This window comes from Anopheles funestus, chromosome 2RL (genome assembly GCF_943734845.2).
Source record: "Anopheles funestus chromosome 2RL, idAnoFuneDA-416_04, whole genome shotgun sequence".
Classification (NCBI taxonomy): Eukaryota; Metazoa; Arthropoda; class Insecta; order Diptera; family Culicidae; genus Anopheles; species Anopheles funestus.
Window position 1 is genome coordinate 60,662,759 of NC_064598.1, and position 17,866 is coordinate 60,680,624.

Here is a 17,866-nt window from a genome sequence, read left to right on the forward strand (position 1 = left end):
TAAAAAAAGACACACCCTCCTCATCGAAGGCCAACCACAACATAATAAACCACGAAGCAGAATGTAAGGTAGAACGCATAAAACTAAATATGTTTAGTTCAAACCAAAATCTTAAAATAACATGAACAGGAGACTACACTAGACAAGAAAGATCCTAGATACTCAGGTACAAACGCACAACAGGATAGTGATCATAAAAATGCAATACCCAAGAAAAGACAAAGCAGTTAGAAATATGCCTGAATACAAGATCATAAAATAGAGAAATTCAAAAGCAGTCATATGTATTAGTATTACTGCAGTTTTTAAATGTTATAAAGAATCTTACACTTGCATGTTATTATTTCAAGACCGTTGAAGTCCCCTGATCACTGGTAAAGTCTCAATGCGTCCAACAACCGTTGATTTAACGGGAAGTAAGTCCGCGTTAGTTTACCAAGTGGTGGACCGATACAAATGGGACTTGATAAAAAAGTGGTTCTACGCCATAAATATATTCTAGTTCTCTTCACCCTCATCATTTCGATCGTGTGATTACGTTAGTTACACTCTGTAACGATAACACAAGACAAACAAGCGAAAGACAAACGAAAATAAATAAGAAACAATTCTGAACGACTTTATGGCGACGTACACATGGAGGTTCATGAGACATCCAACAAAGCGGAAGTCATACAAAATTTAAAAAAAATGGGTCCTGCCCTGTACGCGTCCACCAATCACGAAGCGAAAGACGATTCGAGGATTCGGGAAAGAGGATTCGCCCACGCCCTGCCCACGTCCATAACTAACTTCGTAGAAAGCCGAAACAAACCCTCTATGCTTACTGCACGTGTTAACAATGAGCACCTTTCAGTGTTGCTAACCGCCACCGACAAAAAAATACTGTTTGCAACAACAGCAGAATTGATCGACATAGCCGTGTCGATCCCGATGTCGGTCGACATAGCCGGTTCCCGTCCCGTTAATTTTTTCAAAAAATTTAGTAAAACTAGACGATTTGAAATTCAATCTCAAAATAGAGAAATGAATCCATCAGAAGAGTCACATTTAATTCCCCCGGGTCACGTTGGTCTGCTCGGAACAAATTTCGGGATAAAATTATCCTGAGGCAAAAAAAATGCATTTTTGGTTTAGTTCAGACCAAAATCACCAGATGGCGCTCAATAAATTAGTGTTTTTGGACGTTTTTCATAAGCTTCCTTCTGACAATGATAATTTTTTCAATTGTAAGGGTTTCTAGTTTCGGATTTTTTGTTTTTAATACTTTATATAATAGAAATGGTTTACTTTTTTATTCATTTTGAGAGGTACAAAGTTGTTTCTACCACTTTTTTGGGTTTTTCGGTACGACAATTATAGGTAATTTTTCATCCGTCGGACACACATCTCTAAAATCACACCAAATTAGTTGAATACTGTTCAGGCTCTTAATATCCACCTGTTTAAGGATATATGTATAAAGGTAGGAAAAAAAAACGCCATAAGCGGAATGGAAATTGGGGCCCCAATACTAAAAAGAGTCGCACTGTTGATAAACTTAAATCAATTTTGCATAGATCCACTATGACCGATCGGAGGAAGCGCCAAAAATTTGAGGGCCCTTTTAGCCTCGGGGCCTCACGCGTTCGCTTAGTTTGCGTACTGGATGATCCGCCTCTGAGTAAGGAATGTTGCGGTAGGCATACCAGATCGTTATGTTCAGAAACAAATTATTCAGTCACTGAACGATCGACTTCGGGTGAGATTTGCCTTGGGATTCCCATAGGATTCGGGAACAGCTGTTTGCCAGATGCTTTCAGCACTTGGTCTTCTCCGCGGTACTACCTGAAAAGAACACTCCAGTGAAATCTGGGCAAGGTCCGTCGTTGGTGTACGATCAAGTTTGTGGTGGTATGCGTTATGCGTATGGTATTTTTCCCGAAATATTTGTTTAATACAGAAGAACAGCATTTCGATTCTGTTACGAATGCGAACGGAAGTCAAAACGGGTACGCGAGAAAACCATAACTATTGTAATCGTCCCTTTGGGTAGGACATAGCGCGATGTATGTTAGACTAAGGTCGCGCATGCAACGATAAGGTCGAATAAGTTGATTGTTTCAAATTGTGACTTATCGCATGGGTTCTTTGGGATAGACCATAATAGTTTTGAAAAGATCTTTCCGGCGGTACCAGCAATAAGGCAAAGTAATAAAATCATGCGTCGAGTGAGTCGTACGAATGCCAAGGTAAGGTAACTTGTAAACCTAACCTCCTAGCTACGAGTCTTTTCTATGTGGCAATTCGAGAGGCACTCCGCAAATAGAGACTTATATTGATCATTCAATTCAAGCCTATTTGTTAGAACCATTCGATCGCCTCCTCTTACAGATAATAAGCAAACAGTTTAAACATTTGATCCACCGTTAGGAATCCTGGTTAATCTAGGAAAAGGCGTAACGCCGGATTCCAATCTAACTGAAGGCAAGTAGAAACTTGCTCAAGAGTTTCCGGAGTTACCGGACTTCGCACGGTCAACTCCACAGCGGCAGAACTAATCTTTTACATTGCTCTGACCGCAACAGCTTCGTAGCATTGTTTTTTTAGATAGCTTAACGTGTCCTTACTTCATAGTACATACGATATGTATGTGCAGTATACTGCGAGTTATATAATCTGCAAATCTGCGACCACATCCGCTTGTGTAAATTACTTATTACAGTGTAATAGCATTGGTTATTACAATAAACATATCATCAAGTTTATTCGCTTTCAACATACATGAAAGTAACATACATTCACCAAGTAAAAATATCTCTTAAGAATATTGCTGTAAAATACAATTTCTCACTTGATCTCTCGGGTCTTCTATAATTTGGTAGTCACTACCTTCACATTCTAAACAAACTAGTCCTAAATGATTGATAATCTTTACATCACGTGTTTGTTTGTTCTCTCAGTCGAAATTACTTTGCAAAAAATTCCCAGTGGTAACAAATCGTGCTTTTATAATGATTGAGCAAGTTTGGTACAATTATAAAGTCACTAGTACGTATAGTATCTAACCTAATATTAGTATGCAAGCGAACTCAGACGGAATGCGAAACAAATAATCTCTAACACCTGGAACATCTTTTCTTACATGACGTTCTTTTGGCACTTGAATTTCTTAAGCACTGAATAAAGGGAAGGCAAGAAATTGTGATAAAAAAGCACGAACATAATAACTCATCCTGATGGCAAAAGATTGTTAATGCGCAACAAATGAAAAAAAAAAAAACGATAATACATATAATGTTAAACTATCTTTGCGTTCTTCTTCTTTGGGAATGCCCGTTTTGTCAATCACTTTAAGGCACTTTGCAGGATATTATCTTTATCGATTATTTACGATATTGATGTACGGTTAGAAAGTTTCTTCTAATTTTGCAGCTCTTCGTACGGAACTGCTTCCGTGCTTTGGGACCATTTTTTGATACTGCAGAATAGGAACACAATTGTCATAATAGTACCAATGGAACCAAAGAAGATACACACGTAGATCCCCAGCGACGGTAATGCGAGCGCCAACTGTAATAAACATATGATATTAATTAATAAAGAGCGGTATGGTTGACCGTACACACACAAATAGTACCTTTGCTTGTTCAGCAAGCTCTTGCGTAAGGGTAGCACGCTGACGGAACCATAACATCGGTATCATTACATCCGGTACATGCTTGTAGAAGCTACAGTGGATGGGGAAAACACATGCATCACATATGGCGATTTACGATACTTCGAGATTCAATCTGTACAACACAAACATACCTGAATCCACTTATCGGCTGTAGGTGTTCGTTGATTTGCAGCTGGGCACGAACATCTAATGGTATACCGGTTTTTGGCTCGATAGCCATATAGAACTCGTGCTCCGTTTGGTTCGGTTTCAGTCCAGTTACCGCATTTTGATAGCTTTCATCAGCCAGATAAAAGTGTGGAAAGGAGACAAACGTTGGTGAACCGTATTTGCATGCAGAAGCATTAAACACACCAGGTTTCAAATCAGGACACTGGGTAGGATTGGTATTGCACCAGCAGCTTGCTTCGGGATATTTCACCCCATTATCGAAGACACGATCGTCACCGACATACTTCATGCCCTGTACATTGTACAGTGAGACTTCCTCTGCGCTTTGCAGCGTTATAGAACGGCAGATGTCCGATGGGAAGAGTGTGATGTTCGGGGGAATGGTACTACGAGCGGGCCAAAGTTCACCAGAGGTACCATAGACTTCGCCACACTTACCCCGGTACATGCCCGTTCTTGGGGAACCGTTCCACTGGGTTAGAAAGCCCATTTCCTCCAAACCATCAGCACCTGTTTTCATTGTAAACGTTCCATCGAAGGTATCGCTCAGATTGCGCCCAACGAACCATCCAAATTTGTCAAAAGGTATGTTTAGTGTCGTAGTATTGAGAGTTTTCAACAGATCCAATAGTGGATCTTTAACACCTTCAAATAGCAGTTCGCGTACAGGTTTGTTTTTCCACAACAGAGAACCTTCCGTTTTGAGGAATATATCGATGAACGGTTTAAGCAAAGGGTATGTATTGCGCAAAAAATGAGCCGCATTCTGGAAAAAAAACAGGATGGTTAGTACAAAAAAAATATTCTAACCGTAGAAGGCAGCACAAACTCGTCTGTCCAGTACTTACCAATGTGATAACATTTAAATTTGTAACTTCATCATCCAGTGTACCTTTCGATAGTTCCGGTACAAAATGCCAGATCCGGCGCTGATCATACGTAACCGTGCCGTTATCATTCCATACAAGATTGACCCGTTCGTGAACCTCGGAAAAGGTGTACGGTCCCATTTCGACAAAGTTTGGTTTTACACTTTGATTCGTCTGTACTGCATCCGGATTGGTCCAGTTAAAGAAATACACTTCCAGGTACATCGGTATCGGTGTTCTGATCCAGTTGTCATAGTTTGACGACCCATTTTTGATTACAAGTTTCTGCGGAAGCAAGCAAGAAGAGTGAGCGAGTTAAACCATATTCATAAGCAATGTTCGTGATTAGCCGTGGGTAAACTTACATTATGCAGCACCTGATCAGACATGGATGGCCATAAGACGCCTAATGCAATTGCTAGCAGTATCAGGAATGCTGAGCAGCCGAGCGAAATAAATTTCTTTTGGAAGTCTGTACATGTTGAACACATTGTAGTTAATGGTTGGGGATAATTTGGTGTTGCGTTGGTAGATTGTGCTAGAATAGCTCGTTATTGCTTTGGTAGATGTGGCCGCATCGACTGCGGCTGTATGTAGGCTTGGTCCACTATACTATCAGCTCATCCGGTACGCTATAAGAAAATCAATGTATAAACATTATTTTAAATTGCTTTAAACAAGTGTTTAGGGGGAAACAAAAACCAGTTTCGCTAATTCTCTGAGTTTATGCTTATCGCTAAGTCACGTAATTATCACATATGTGTCAGCTCATATGAGTGTCATATGAGCTGCCATATGAGTGTTCCACATGATAAAATATTATTCATTCATCCCCAAACGTTACTCACTGGAGACCAATGCAAGCTTCCGAGTGCATTGACTTTCTTTGTCACAAATGCATAGCACAAAGTGGATTTGTGTAGCACATCTATTTGTGCAAAATTTGTTCTATGTTTCGTTTGGTAATTGAATTAAAGTCTAAATTCGTTTACAGTCAATCTTTTGTCGTGTAAATGGTTGTGTTATGCTTTCGTGAACTAATGCAACAGTTCGTAGATACGACAATGACTCATCGTAATCTATTCTACTGGTGCCAATCGCATGTGTCTGGTAGCACAGGTGAGAGGCCGTTATAACATTATGTACGACCTTGCCGGAATGTGAAGTCTGGGGAGAGAAATTGAGCTATTACGAGAAATTGGAGACTTGAGAAATTGAGACTAATTGAGAAATTGGAGAGAATTGAGCTATTACGTAGCAACGTGATGCAATTTTGAGATCGCAACGCACCGATGACTCCAACTATTCGGTTTGAAGCGAGGCTATGGACAAGTATTACGTAGAAACTTTGATCGAGCAACGTGTGACTTTAAATGGCGACTGCCGTAAACTGATAATCGTACAAGTAGACAATTTTGCTGATAATCATTGTTTGTTTTTGCGCGTCGATTCTCTACCCTGACCTAAGGGATACACTCATAGTTTGTTTGGTCGACGCAAGTAAGATGCACTACGAGCGATGATCATTTATAGCCATTTCACTTCGATCGACAGATAGACCACGTTCTCATCGATGGAAGGCACTTCTCGGATATTATCGACGTACGTACGTACAGGGGAGCAAACGTCGACTCAGACCATTTCCTGGTTATGGTTAAGTTACGCCAGAAACTGTGCGTAGCCAATAAGCTGCGCTATCAGCCCACCCCAAGGCTCGACATAGATCGGTTGCGGCAAGCTGATGTGGCGAGGAACTTCGCGACCACGCTAGGGGAAGCGTTGCCGGAGGACACCACCTTCGAGGCGATGTTCCTCAATGACCATTGGCGTATGATGGAACAAGCCGTCAGCAGCACGGCCGATCGAACTACTGGCCGCGTAACACGTAACCGGAGGAAGGAATGGTTTGATGATGAGTGCAGGCGAGCACTATCCGAGAAGAACGCAGCGCGTACTCGCATGCTCCAGCGCGAGACCAGGCAGAACGTGGAAGACTACAGACGACTGAGAAGGCAGCAGACCCGACTCTTCCAGGACAAGAAGCTCAGCTTCGAAGAGTCGGATGAGCAACTGATGCAGCAGCTATCCCAGTCGGGGGAAACTCGTAAGTTCTACAGGATGCTGAATGCGGCACGAGGCGGTTTTACTCCCATAACCGCTATGTGCCGCAACGAGGAGGGAGATATCCTGTCGGACGAGCGAGAGGTGATCGACAGGTGGAAGTGCTACTTCGACAGGCACCTGAACGGAGCAGATGCAGGAGAGACCTCTGCAGGAAGCAAAGGAGAGCAGTATTGCGACAGCCAGCAGGATGACGAAGTGCCCCCGCCATCCTTGGACGAAGTCATCAGTGCCATCAAACAGCAGAAACGTAACAAGTCAGCTGGCAGCGATGGGCTGGTGGCAGAGTTGTTCAAGATGGGCCCGGAGAGGCTTGCCGCGCTTATGCATCAGTTGATCGTAAGGATTTGGGACCAGGAAGAACTACCGGACGACAAAAAGGGCGACAGACTGGACTGTGCTAACTTCCGAGCCATCACAGTCCTGAATGCTGCCTACAAGATCCTGTCCCGAATACTCTTCTGCAGACTTGCGCCCCTTGCCACAGATTTCGTCGGAAGCTATAAAGCTGGATTTGTTGGAGGCAAATCGACCACCGACCAAATCTTTACTCTACGGCAGATCCTCCAGAAGTGCCGAGAGCATCAGATCCCCACGCACCATTGACTTTAAGGCGGCCTACGATACCATAGATCGGACCGAACTATGGAACACCATGCAGCAGTACGGATTCCCTGGGAAGCTGGTACGGCTATTGAAGGCCACGATGGATGGGGTGCAGTGCAAGGTGAGAGTATCGAACATGCTGTCGGAATCGTTCGAATCTCACCGGGGTTTGAGGCAAGGGGACGGACTCTCCTGCTTGCTGTTTAACATCGCTCTGGAAGGTGTCATGCGAAGCGCGGGCTTCGACATCCGGGGCACGATTTTCACCCGTTCTCTAAAATTTCTCGGCTTCGCGGATGACATCGACATTGTAATGTGCTCGCGCGTACAATTGCTAACTTCGCGTTTCCGTTCGTACCCGCGTCACATTTATCGATTTGCGCTCAGGTTAATCATCACACGGTATCAACGACTTTTCGTTCGGACGACAAACTTCTTCATTTGGGCGGACTTGATCGTCCAGGCGATCATAGAAATCTGGAAGAGATTTCTCTTACTGGATTGATGGAGACATCGAGGCCTTACCTTGGGTAGGGGGACTCTCGAAGCTCTTGAAATAAGAACACAATATAGTTTTGGTTGGTTATAATTTCCAACCTGACGGTTAACACGCACTTTGGCGGTTCATCTCGGACTCTCCCGTTCAGGTTGAAACTGGCTTTATTTATATCCATTTTTCAAGCTTTTTGTTTGCTTATTTATCTATAGTTGTTATGAAAATATTAATAAGTAGTTCATAATAAGTAGGCAATGTTTTGGTTTGTGTCGCAAATGTTTATCTTCAGGCTATAACGAAATCGGCGACAAATAACGATGGTGCTATTTGTTATTAATTGTGCTTCCGGTGCCGTTTTTTGTTGTTCATGCAAAAACGCTTATTAAGCTATCTTTACCGGGTGGTTATGAAATTGATTCTCGTTGCTAACCCTAAGTGTGTGAATTTACGTTTATGCGTTGGTCATCGGTTTTTTGCAGTTGATGCATTTAATAAAGTGGGTTACTGTGTTTTAAATCTGACCTCCTTTAATTTAGATTAAGTGGCTTTTTTTGGGTAGCGAAATGTGTTGAATTCTGTCACGTGATAAACCTTCTAACCTTGTACTGTGTAATATTTAAGTTATGATAAGATGTTTAGCAATTATGCTACAACATCATCGGACGGACATCTGCGGCGGTGTGCGACGCGTACACCCGACTGAAACGCGAGGCCGACAGAATTGGATTGAGGATCAATGCGACGAAGACAAAGTACCTGCTTGCCGGAGGCTCTGACCGTGATAGAGCCCGACTCGGGAGCAGAGTATCAGTTGACGGCGACGATCTCGAGGTGGTAGAGGAGTTCTGCTACCTTGGTACGATCGTAACTTCGGACAACAACATGAGCAGCGAAATCCGAAGGCGCATTGTTCAGGGAAATCGTGCCTACTACGGGCTCCACAAACTCCTGCGATCCAGAAGGCTCCAGCAACACACGAAATGCACGATATATCGCACACTGATACGTCCGGTAGTCCTTTACGGGTACGAGTCCTGGACTATGCTAACGGAGTACGTCAATGTTCTCTCCATTTCCGAACGGCGTGTGCTAAGGACTATCTTTGGCGGTGTGTGCGAGCAGGGCGTGTGGAGAAGGAGAATGAACCACGAGCTAGCTGAGCTGTTTGGCGGTGCAGATATCCTGACGGTGGTCAAAGCCGGAAGGATAAGATGGCTGGGGCACGTGATGAGGATGCCGGACTCATGCCCCACCAGGAAGGTGCTCGTCAGCGATCCGTTCGGCACGAGGCGGAGAGGAGCACAGCGAACTCGTTGGCTGGATCAGGTGGAGTCAAACCTGTCGGAGATCGGATGCAGCCGTGGATGGAGGACTGCAGCACTGGACCGAGTTTCCTGGAAACGGATTGGCGACCAGGCCATGTCTACGCGACGTGCTCGACCATGAGCAGGCCAGAAAAGAAGAAGAAGAAGATGTACAGACAAAACAGAACTAATCCATAGACGAAGCTCTTAGACACGAGAGAAGGTTTTCTACAGAGGAGAACAAGTGCAGCAAAAATATGGTCTCAGTTGTTCGACATATATTTTTTTCAAATTCTTTCAACATTTAAAGCCAATATCAAAGACGAAGACGATTTTTCATTGAGTGTAACAAATTATTTCATTTATTTATTATTGCTATATTCGTGTTTGCGTTTCCTATTCCTGAATTCCTGTACTTGCCTATTCCTAAGAATTTTTATAACTGTCCCAAACAAACCCTTCGTAGGAAGTTTATTCATGATTTCTATTTAACATAAAAAACATTAAATGATCATGTCTTAAATTTATTCATGCATCTTCTTTTCGTTGGTCTTGTGTTCTTCGACATTTCTTTTTTTACATATTTAGTACAGGAATATTTATTTTTTCACCGATGTCAGCGATCGTGTTTTTACTTTGCGCTTTCTATGCCATATTTCTATGTCGTATTATTTACATGGTAGGATTACCCAATATTGCAATTGTTACGCTTTTTGCCGAGCCTGCTTCCTTTTTAAATAGTTTGCTTTATTTCGGTTTTTTTCGTTTTCCTCCAAGCATTTTATTAACATTATACGCGACTCATATTACGACCATTGCAAATGTGACTTAGAAACGAATTTCCTTGCATCTCCTTGTCTCATAAGTAATATAGAAATAAGATTTACGTTAGAACATAAAGTGTTAGTATTTATTAAATATTCGGAAAGCTCAATTTGGGAAAATTGCTAGCGTCGATTCGTATACAAACTGGTTGTAGACCGTGGTGATGATTTCCTGTGGTGCATTTTTATTTTTCGTCTTCAATTGTTCGATGTTGCTGCGCTGTGAAGATTTGTTAAGGAGTTGCGACACGATGAAAACAGTTTCGATTCGAAAGTGTAGATGTCTTAACTTCCCGTGTGTTTTGTCACGAAATTGATTGATCTTCCTTTAACATAGAATACCCTACGATCGAAGCAGATATTGTAGCATATTGTCCGAATATGCACCTTGTGCACCACCGACTATGTTCTTGTGTCCTTTCACGTACACCATACATTTTATTTTTCCAAAATCTCATCATGTTACACGCCATATGATTTGATGGAGTGGCAAGCTCGTCCATACGTTGGTTGTTAGTTGGTTCGAGTAATTATTTATTCCGTTGTATTCCATTACCATCCAATTGCAATGCGTGATGCGTGCCGTCAAGTCTGATAACTCTCAACTGGAGTATTCGGGTTACTGATGTCATACAAATTGATCAATTGTCTCATTTTAGTTATATTTTTCGATAACGATTACTGATTCTGAAGTTTTTCTTCATATTTGAAACCCATACACTTGGTCTTATGCGTGCTAACGCCTTGTTTCAAACATAAATATTGTTGGGTGATCTGTGTGATGGTCGCTCGTAGAATCTTCTTCTTCTTTTCTGGCCAGCTCACGGTCGAGCACGTCGCGTAGACATGGCCTGGTCGCCAATCCGTTTCCAGGAAACTCGGTCCAGGGCTTAAGTCCTCCATCCACGGCTGCATGCGATCTCCGACAGGTTTGACTCGCTCGCTGTGCTCCTCTCCGCCTCGTGCCGAACGGATCGCTGACGAGCACCTGGTGGGACATGAGTCCGGCATCCTCATCACGTGCCCCAGTCATCGTATCCTTCCGGCTTTGGCCAAACAGCTCAGCTAGCTCGTGGTTCATTCTCCTTCTCCACACGCCCTGCTCGCACACACCGTACACCGTACTCTTGTAGAACACATATGGTTTTATCACGTGTTGCGATAGAGCACATGCTTGTTGTCTGGTACAGGGTTTGATTTTGTACCTTACGGTTATCCACCATGCCGGTAACGTTACCAACTTCCGTCTCGAAATACCATCTGGTAGCACATGAGCAGTCGATATTATATCTGAAGTCCGTTGTTGCAGTATAGTCATATACCGATTACGCATGCGTTATAGTTCAACGCATTTTACTGAGTGTTGCTGGATGTCCTGTTGGTTGCTCCTCCCGTTTCTCTTACATTTGCAACGTTAAGTTATCCTGCTGTAGTAATGTTTCACGGTAATTGTATATCCTTGTAGTTAGCTAACAATGCAACCATTTCTGTGAGCTGAGCTTGTGTAGTTTGCAGTCTTTGGAAATGTAAACATACGCTTGTTTAGTAGTCTAGCGTGTACAAGAAAGCTTCGCAGCAGCTGATTAATGGGTTTTATAATTACTTGGTACTGGGGCACATGGAATTCTTGTCACATCCATTCAGAAATAGCTTGCGATGTTGATCTCGTTGTTCGCAAAGTCGTAGGTAATTAATCCCTTCATTTCGATTCCGAATATTTTATGCAATGTTTCATTAACGGTATGTTAGTGTTCCTTTTCTCTATCTTTTGATTTCCCTGATCGCTTAACCGTTGTTACATGTTTGATTGAAGTCGATTTACTATTCATATTCTATTCATAATTTCAATTTTTGTTTTTCTCGTTCTTTCATTTATGCTTTTTCTTTAAATAAATGTTTACATTTTCTAGAGTTTCGTTCAATTGATTCTTTATGTTATCATACATCCTCTATGGACTTGACTTTAATATAATGGAAGCAGGCGTTTTCCAGAAACGATATCTCTTCAATGTAAAATAGTTCTTTTTTATTCTCTCTTTTTTTAAAACGTGCTCTGTTCCGTCGAACACCCTAGTATCAGTTATTCCCTTTTGGCGGCATAGATTCCCAAAATTATTTAGTATCTGGAAAAATTAGAGTTGATGTTTGAACCTTCTCGGTGCAAAACGCGATATTCTCATGCTAGCAGGCCATCAGTAGCGAGACTGCTGACAGGGGTGGAAGGGGAATATTCCTTCTGAAGTCCCAGTAGCTAGGTTGATGCCTCCTGGAATTAGGGAGAGCGGGTGTTGTGAACGCAACGATCAATCGTTCTAATTCACGTTTTTTAAATACATTTCAAACTATTATATGTTCATTTAAGAGAATTACAAGCCATAGATTAGACTCGACGTCGATCAGGACGAACGTAGCACAGGCAATAAGTTCGAGAAGAAAATGAATAAAGAATGGTACGCCGTTCTAAATAAACAAGATGCTACGCGGGATCGCCTGGCCAACTTAGGTTCATATCTACTGTTACGTACACGACTAAATTCAAAGCGTACGCGTGAGAAAATTCGAACTATCGTAAGAAAGGGAATTTGAAATAGCTACGCCAACATAAACATGTTGACATCCTAGAAAAGCTATGTGTGTAATCTCAGCTTTCAGGTCGAATAATGTTCTATGAGAAAACGACATAGCGCAAGCACGAGCATCAAAGTTTCAGGCAATATCATAAAACGTCCAAAAAGGACGAAGCACTTGACAATCGAAACTAAACATATTACCCGGCAATAAGCAAAGGCAGCATAACTGCAAACGGTCAAACTATAACCAGAGGAAAGTAAAACGAGACAAGGATACACAACTTAAGTGATACCACATGTACCGAAATGCGTGTGAGATATTGGTACAACCTTAGAATGCCTACCCATAACTCATATAAACATATGCCTGGATAAGGCATCTAGGACAACGTTATCCAAAAGGAAACTATCTCTTTCTAATTACCCATCTCACTCTTACCTCCATCTCTTACAACTAATTTTTAGTGTATAAGAAACAAAATGTAGCATATCTGCTAAACATTAAAAATCTAACATATGGGAAATCTCAAATAGCACATTGAAATTCAAATTATAGAATCGGTTAGTAAAATCGCGTTGGTCCTTTCCTATTTTCTCCTATTCTCATTCTGACACTTAACATAAAACACATGGCCAGGGTTTTTACGCCTTTTCTAAACGTATCTGTTTTAACCCTTTCAAGTACCTGAAGGTGACATAATCGAAGATCGCTCATTGCGTTGCATATGCAATACTTTCTCACGATGTGAATTGCACTTGAAAAGGTTTCCTAAGTTTCCATGCCGTACCCGCCTTCGCAAAGACCAACTCGACGCATGATTTATAGGCTAATGCGCATCAACCGAAAATTACAGAAATGCATTAGGAATTATTACAAGCAAATAGAAACACAGAAATAGAAACATTCGATACATAAGCCCTTATGTAAAAACCATGTACACCTACACAACTCAGAGTATAAAATAAACCAAAATTGTTAGAACGCGGTCAGTCCCCAGTGATCGATCGTGAGTTGACAGTTGTCAAGGATCAGATACACAACTGGGATTCCAAACCAAATTCTTCGTGTTATTATTTCAAGAGCATCGAGAGTCCCCCTACCCAAGCTAAGGCCTCGATGACTCCAACGTTTAAGAAGGAAGCTTTACAGTGTAAAGCAAGTGTAAAGTCGAAGTCCGCTAAGTGGTGAAGAAAATTAAAGTATTAGAATATTACAGAAAATTTTCAATAAAAAAAAACTTACAAGTATACAACGCAACAAGAACGGTCGTATCCGCGTTTCAGTCTCCTTTAAACTTCTAAAAAAAAATATCGCGTCTTCGCGTGAATCCCACTCCAGTGGATTATATGGTGGCTCCAGAGAGGAGTTGAAGTGAAAAAAGTGTAAAATCCTGTTTAAACTCAACTCCAGTGTCGAACTGTTCAAATTTAAAGTGAATAACAGTTCAAATTAACTTGTTTGAAAAGTTAGTGAACTGAAATAGCGTTTATAGAAAGTGTTTGTAGTTGTGAACAATTTTGTAACGTCAACCATTTTATTCCCTCAGTAAGTTCCTTCATTACAAGTTGTACTTCAAAGGAGGAGTACAAAGATCAACTAGGTTTTGTTCCGGACTGGGACAATACCGAGGAATTAGCAAACGACTTGCTAAAATACCAGGCGACGATTCAGCACGCGGTGCCGGAGGTCTTAGACAGAGACATCCAAACAACGGTGAATCTTCTCCGAGCCGGAAAAATTTGGCCACGACTCTGTCACAGCATCCTCTGCGAGCTGCAGTGGGAGCTGATCTGCATCGACAGCGGTAAACCGCTGAACGAAAAGCGCGGTAACCTGGAGGAAAACCTAAAATCTTGGGGAATAAAAATTGTAAAACTATAAATTCCGGAAACAGAGATTATTTCAAAGAAATCCGAAAGAAAAATGTCCGCTCCTGAAATCTCGCTTCCACTATATTCGAAAAATCATCTCGATAAGAAAGAAATCTCCGCCCTCGAAATTCACCTCGTTAAGTTCCTATCGCTCTAAGTGTTGTGCTCGATTAACTATTAAAGGAACATTAGTGCTTACGCTGTGTTGAAAAGGTTTATAAAGAAACCATTGTGAAAGACATTTGATCCGCCACACGTGAGAAACATCAGAAGTATCGCGCATCATCATCACGAGCGAAGCCATCCAGTTCCAGCCGAAATAAAAGAAGGAAAGTATCAACTTATTCAGGTAAGCCAATTTTCTTATCATACGGCAAGGAAATCGCAGATTCGTCCAAAATGCCTTTCAACTTTGTTAAAAACCGCAATGGTAGCTGCCGCCTATGTGAAGGTATTGATACCTCCGAACAAACAATGGCGGAATGCTTCGAATGCGACCGATGGTTCCATTTGCAATGCGTTAGACTGACGCGCAGTCCAACACCAGCCGAATGCTGGTTATGCCCCAAGTGCCAAAAGATTAAATACGAGTTGAAACGTATGGAATCTGCGATGGAGGCATATGCAAAAAAGGATGCAATACGGCCAGGCCGTTCTTTATGAATAAAAAAAAAAAGAAACGAAAATTTTCAATAAAGGTACTTACAAGTTTACAACGCAACAAGAACGGTCGTATCCGCGTTTCAGTATCCTTTAAACTTCTAAAAAAAAATATCGCTTCTTCGCGTGAATCCCACTCCAGTGGATTACAGCGGGAGATATTGGGGGATGGGGGAGGGGACGGATGAGTGTAACAGGTTAATGGTCTAGTATTATATCTACTTTGTTGCTTTAAAAAGGAGCTAAAAACGCTTGATCGTGAACATACACTGATTAGCAAGAAATCATCAGAATTCTTAAGTAGTTATCCGGACATCCAATTGTCTGGAAGGAATGAAGCATAGAATACATTTAGAACTAGACACGATCTAGAATCAAAACAGCTATATAATGCTCTATAATGCGTATGCGTATACGCACAGGCACAACCTCAACCATACATTGTTAGTATACAAGCAGGAAAATTTGTTAATGTACTTCCGTTGTAATCCGAAACTCAACCACTACGAGTCACTTTCTGTTTGGTAATCAGACTCAGAATCGGTGCTCCATGCATAGAAACTTCTACTGATCATTCAGTAAAAAAAACTACTCAACAGCATCACTCTATTCCGAGCACGTGAAACGGCAGATCCACCGTTAGGAACTAATCCTGACCAAGGAAAAAGTCTAACGTCAGAAAGATCAGAAAGATTTTGTAGCATATCTGCTAAACATCAAATCATTACCATACAAGAAATATTAAATAGCACATTGAAAATTCGTCAAAGTTTAAGATTGATACTGTAGCATACCTGCTAAACATTAAAATAACCAACATATTGGAAATCTCAAATAACACATAAAAATTCAAAGTATAGAATCGGTTAACAAAATCGCGTTGGTCTTTTCCTATTTTCTTCTATTCTCATTCTGACACTTGTCATAAAACACATGGCTAGGGTTTTTACGACTTCTCTAAACACATCTGTTTTAACCCTTTAAAGTACCTGAAGGTGACATATTCGAAGATCGCTCACTGCGTTGCATATACAATCCTTTTTCACGCTGTTGGTTGCACTTGAAAAGGTTACTTTAGTTTCCATTCATTAGCCCTCCTGCGTAAGACCCATTCGACGCTTGATTTATGCGCTAATGCGTATCAACCGAAAATTACAGAAATGCATTAGGAATTATTACAAGCAAATAGAACCACAGAAATAGAAACATTCGATACATAAGCCCTTATGTAAAAACCATGTACACCTACACAACGCAGAGTATAAAATAAACCAAAACTGTTAGAACGGGGTCAGTCACCAGTGATCGATCGCAAGTCGACAGTTATCAAAGATCAGTTGCACAACTGAGCTGCCAGAACAACTTTGCAGTGTTATTATTTCGAGAGCATCGAGAGTCCCCCTACCCAAGGTAAGGCCTCGATGACTCCAACGATCAAGAAAGAAACTTACAGTGTAAGTAAAGTAAAAGTAACTTTACAGTGTAAAGACGAAGTCCATAAGTGAAAAAGTATAAAAACCGTGAACATTACATGGCGACCGTGACTTCAATCGGCAATCTTCTAAAACAAGTAAAGTGAGTGTTGTGTTAACATTCATTGATAGTGATGTGATCAATTTAAGATGGCAATAATTAATGAAAATGAATCTAATGAAATAGAAGATTATGACAATTCAGAACCAGAAGAATATACTGGTCCCTTTATCCCATTACATGAGGATATATTAGAATTGTCAGCGGACATAATTGGGTATTTTGAAACTACCTCATTATCTCGTTACGAAACTCAAATGCCAATATTTGAGCAAATCCTAGTAGACTATCAAATATATAACGATAAAAAAAACACGTATGGTCGGCTATGTGAAGTAGCATATGAGTTGTACAGAGTACTCTAAAAATAATTAAAGAAAAAAAATATATAAAAAAGAACAATGGCAGTGCAAAATACAACTTTGCGTTTAATAGACGAATTACTACAGTTTCTTAGTTGAGTTTCCGGACCCTACAGTGGCAGCAATTTATGAAGAAAGAATTCACGAGCTTGTGCACGAAGCCATAACATTTAAAAACGCGAACATAAACAATGATCAGTGGTCTACGTCAAGTTTTGGTGCGATGGATGGATTTCCTAAATAGTGAAAGTGAATACATCAAAAGCCTCAGATGGTTTAAAGGTGAAGTGGAAGAGTAAGAACACAAAAAGAAAAAAAAACAAAAAACTATAAGACATGATAACAGTTTTATCATCTAAAATAAATAAAAGTGCAAGTGAAAATAAGAACAGAAAAAAAAACAAAATATTAAAATAAAAAAAAAAACAACAAGTGGAAAAGTGGAAAAAACGAAATAAATAATGAACAAGTAAAAAAAAAAAAAAAAAACAAAGAACAATAAGTGAAAAAAAAACAACAAGGAAGGCGAGACCACGGTTCATATCTTTGACCGGCGGGATCCAAAGGAACAGGAGTTCCCAACCTGAAGAGACTACAAGTACCAGCGTCGCAGAATGCAGGTTAAATTTATTTTAAGTATGAGATGGACCCAAAAGTACAAATTTCATTTGAGTTAGGAAAACTAAAACAAATATTAAATATAGTTAATATAAATAAACCGATTAGAGATCATGTACTAGAACATTATCAGAGAGATCTCCTAAAAATACGAGAAAAGTTAGATCATATTATTAAAGCTCAAACTACAAGTTTCTCA

The 17,866-nt window shown here is 40.8% G+C and overlaps 1 protein-coding gene across 3 annotated transcripts in view; it reads right to left on the reverse strand.

Moving 5' to 3' along the window:
* LOC125762621 (protein croquemort-like) overlaps positions 1-17,866 on the reverse strand; it is a 74,662-nt gene that overhangs the window by 38,650 nt on the left and 18,146 nt on the right. The window contains exons 2-6 of one of the 3 annotated variants that reach the window (XM_049424952.1): positions 5,067-5,333; positions 4,681-4,986; positions 3,793-4,598; positions 3,620-3,710; positions 2,719-3,552 (exon numbers count right to left, since the gene is read on the reverse strand). The exons of the other annotated variants lie outside the window; for them this stretch is intronic. Of the exons in view, the coding sequence (XP_049280909.1) occupies positions 3,403-3,552; positions 3,620-3,710; positions 3,793-4,598; positions 4,681-4,986; positions 5,067-5,192 (1,479 nt within the window). The 5' untranslated portion in view covers positions 5,193-5,333 and the 3' untranslated portion in view covers positions 2,719-3,402. Of the gene's footprint in view, positions 1-2,718; positions 3,553-3,619; positions 3,711-3,792; positions 4,599-4,680; positions 4,987-5,066; positions 5,334-17,866 lie in introns of those variants that run through there. 3 annotated transcript variants of the gene reach the window in all.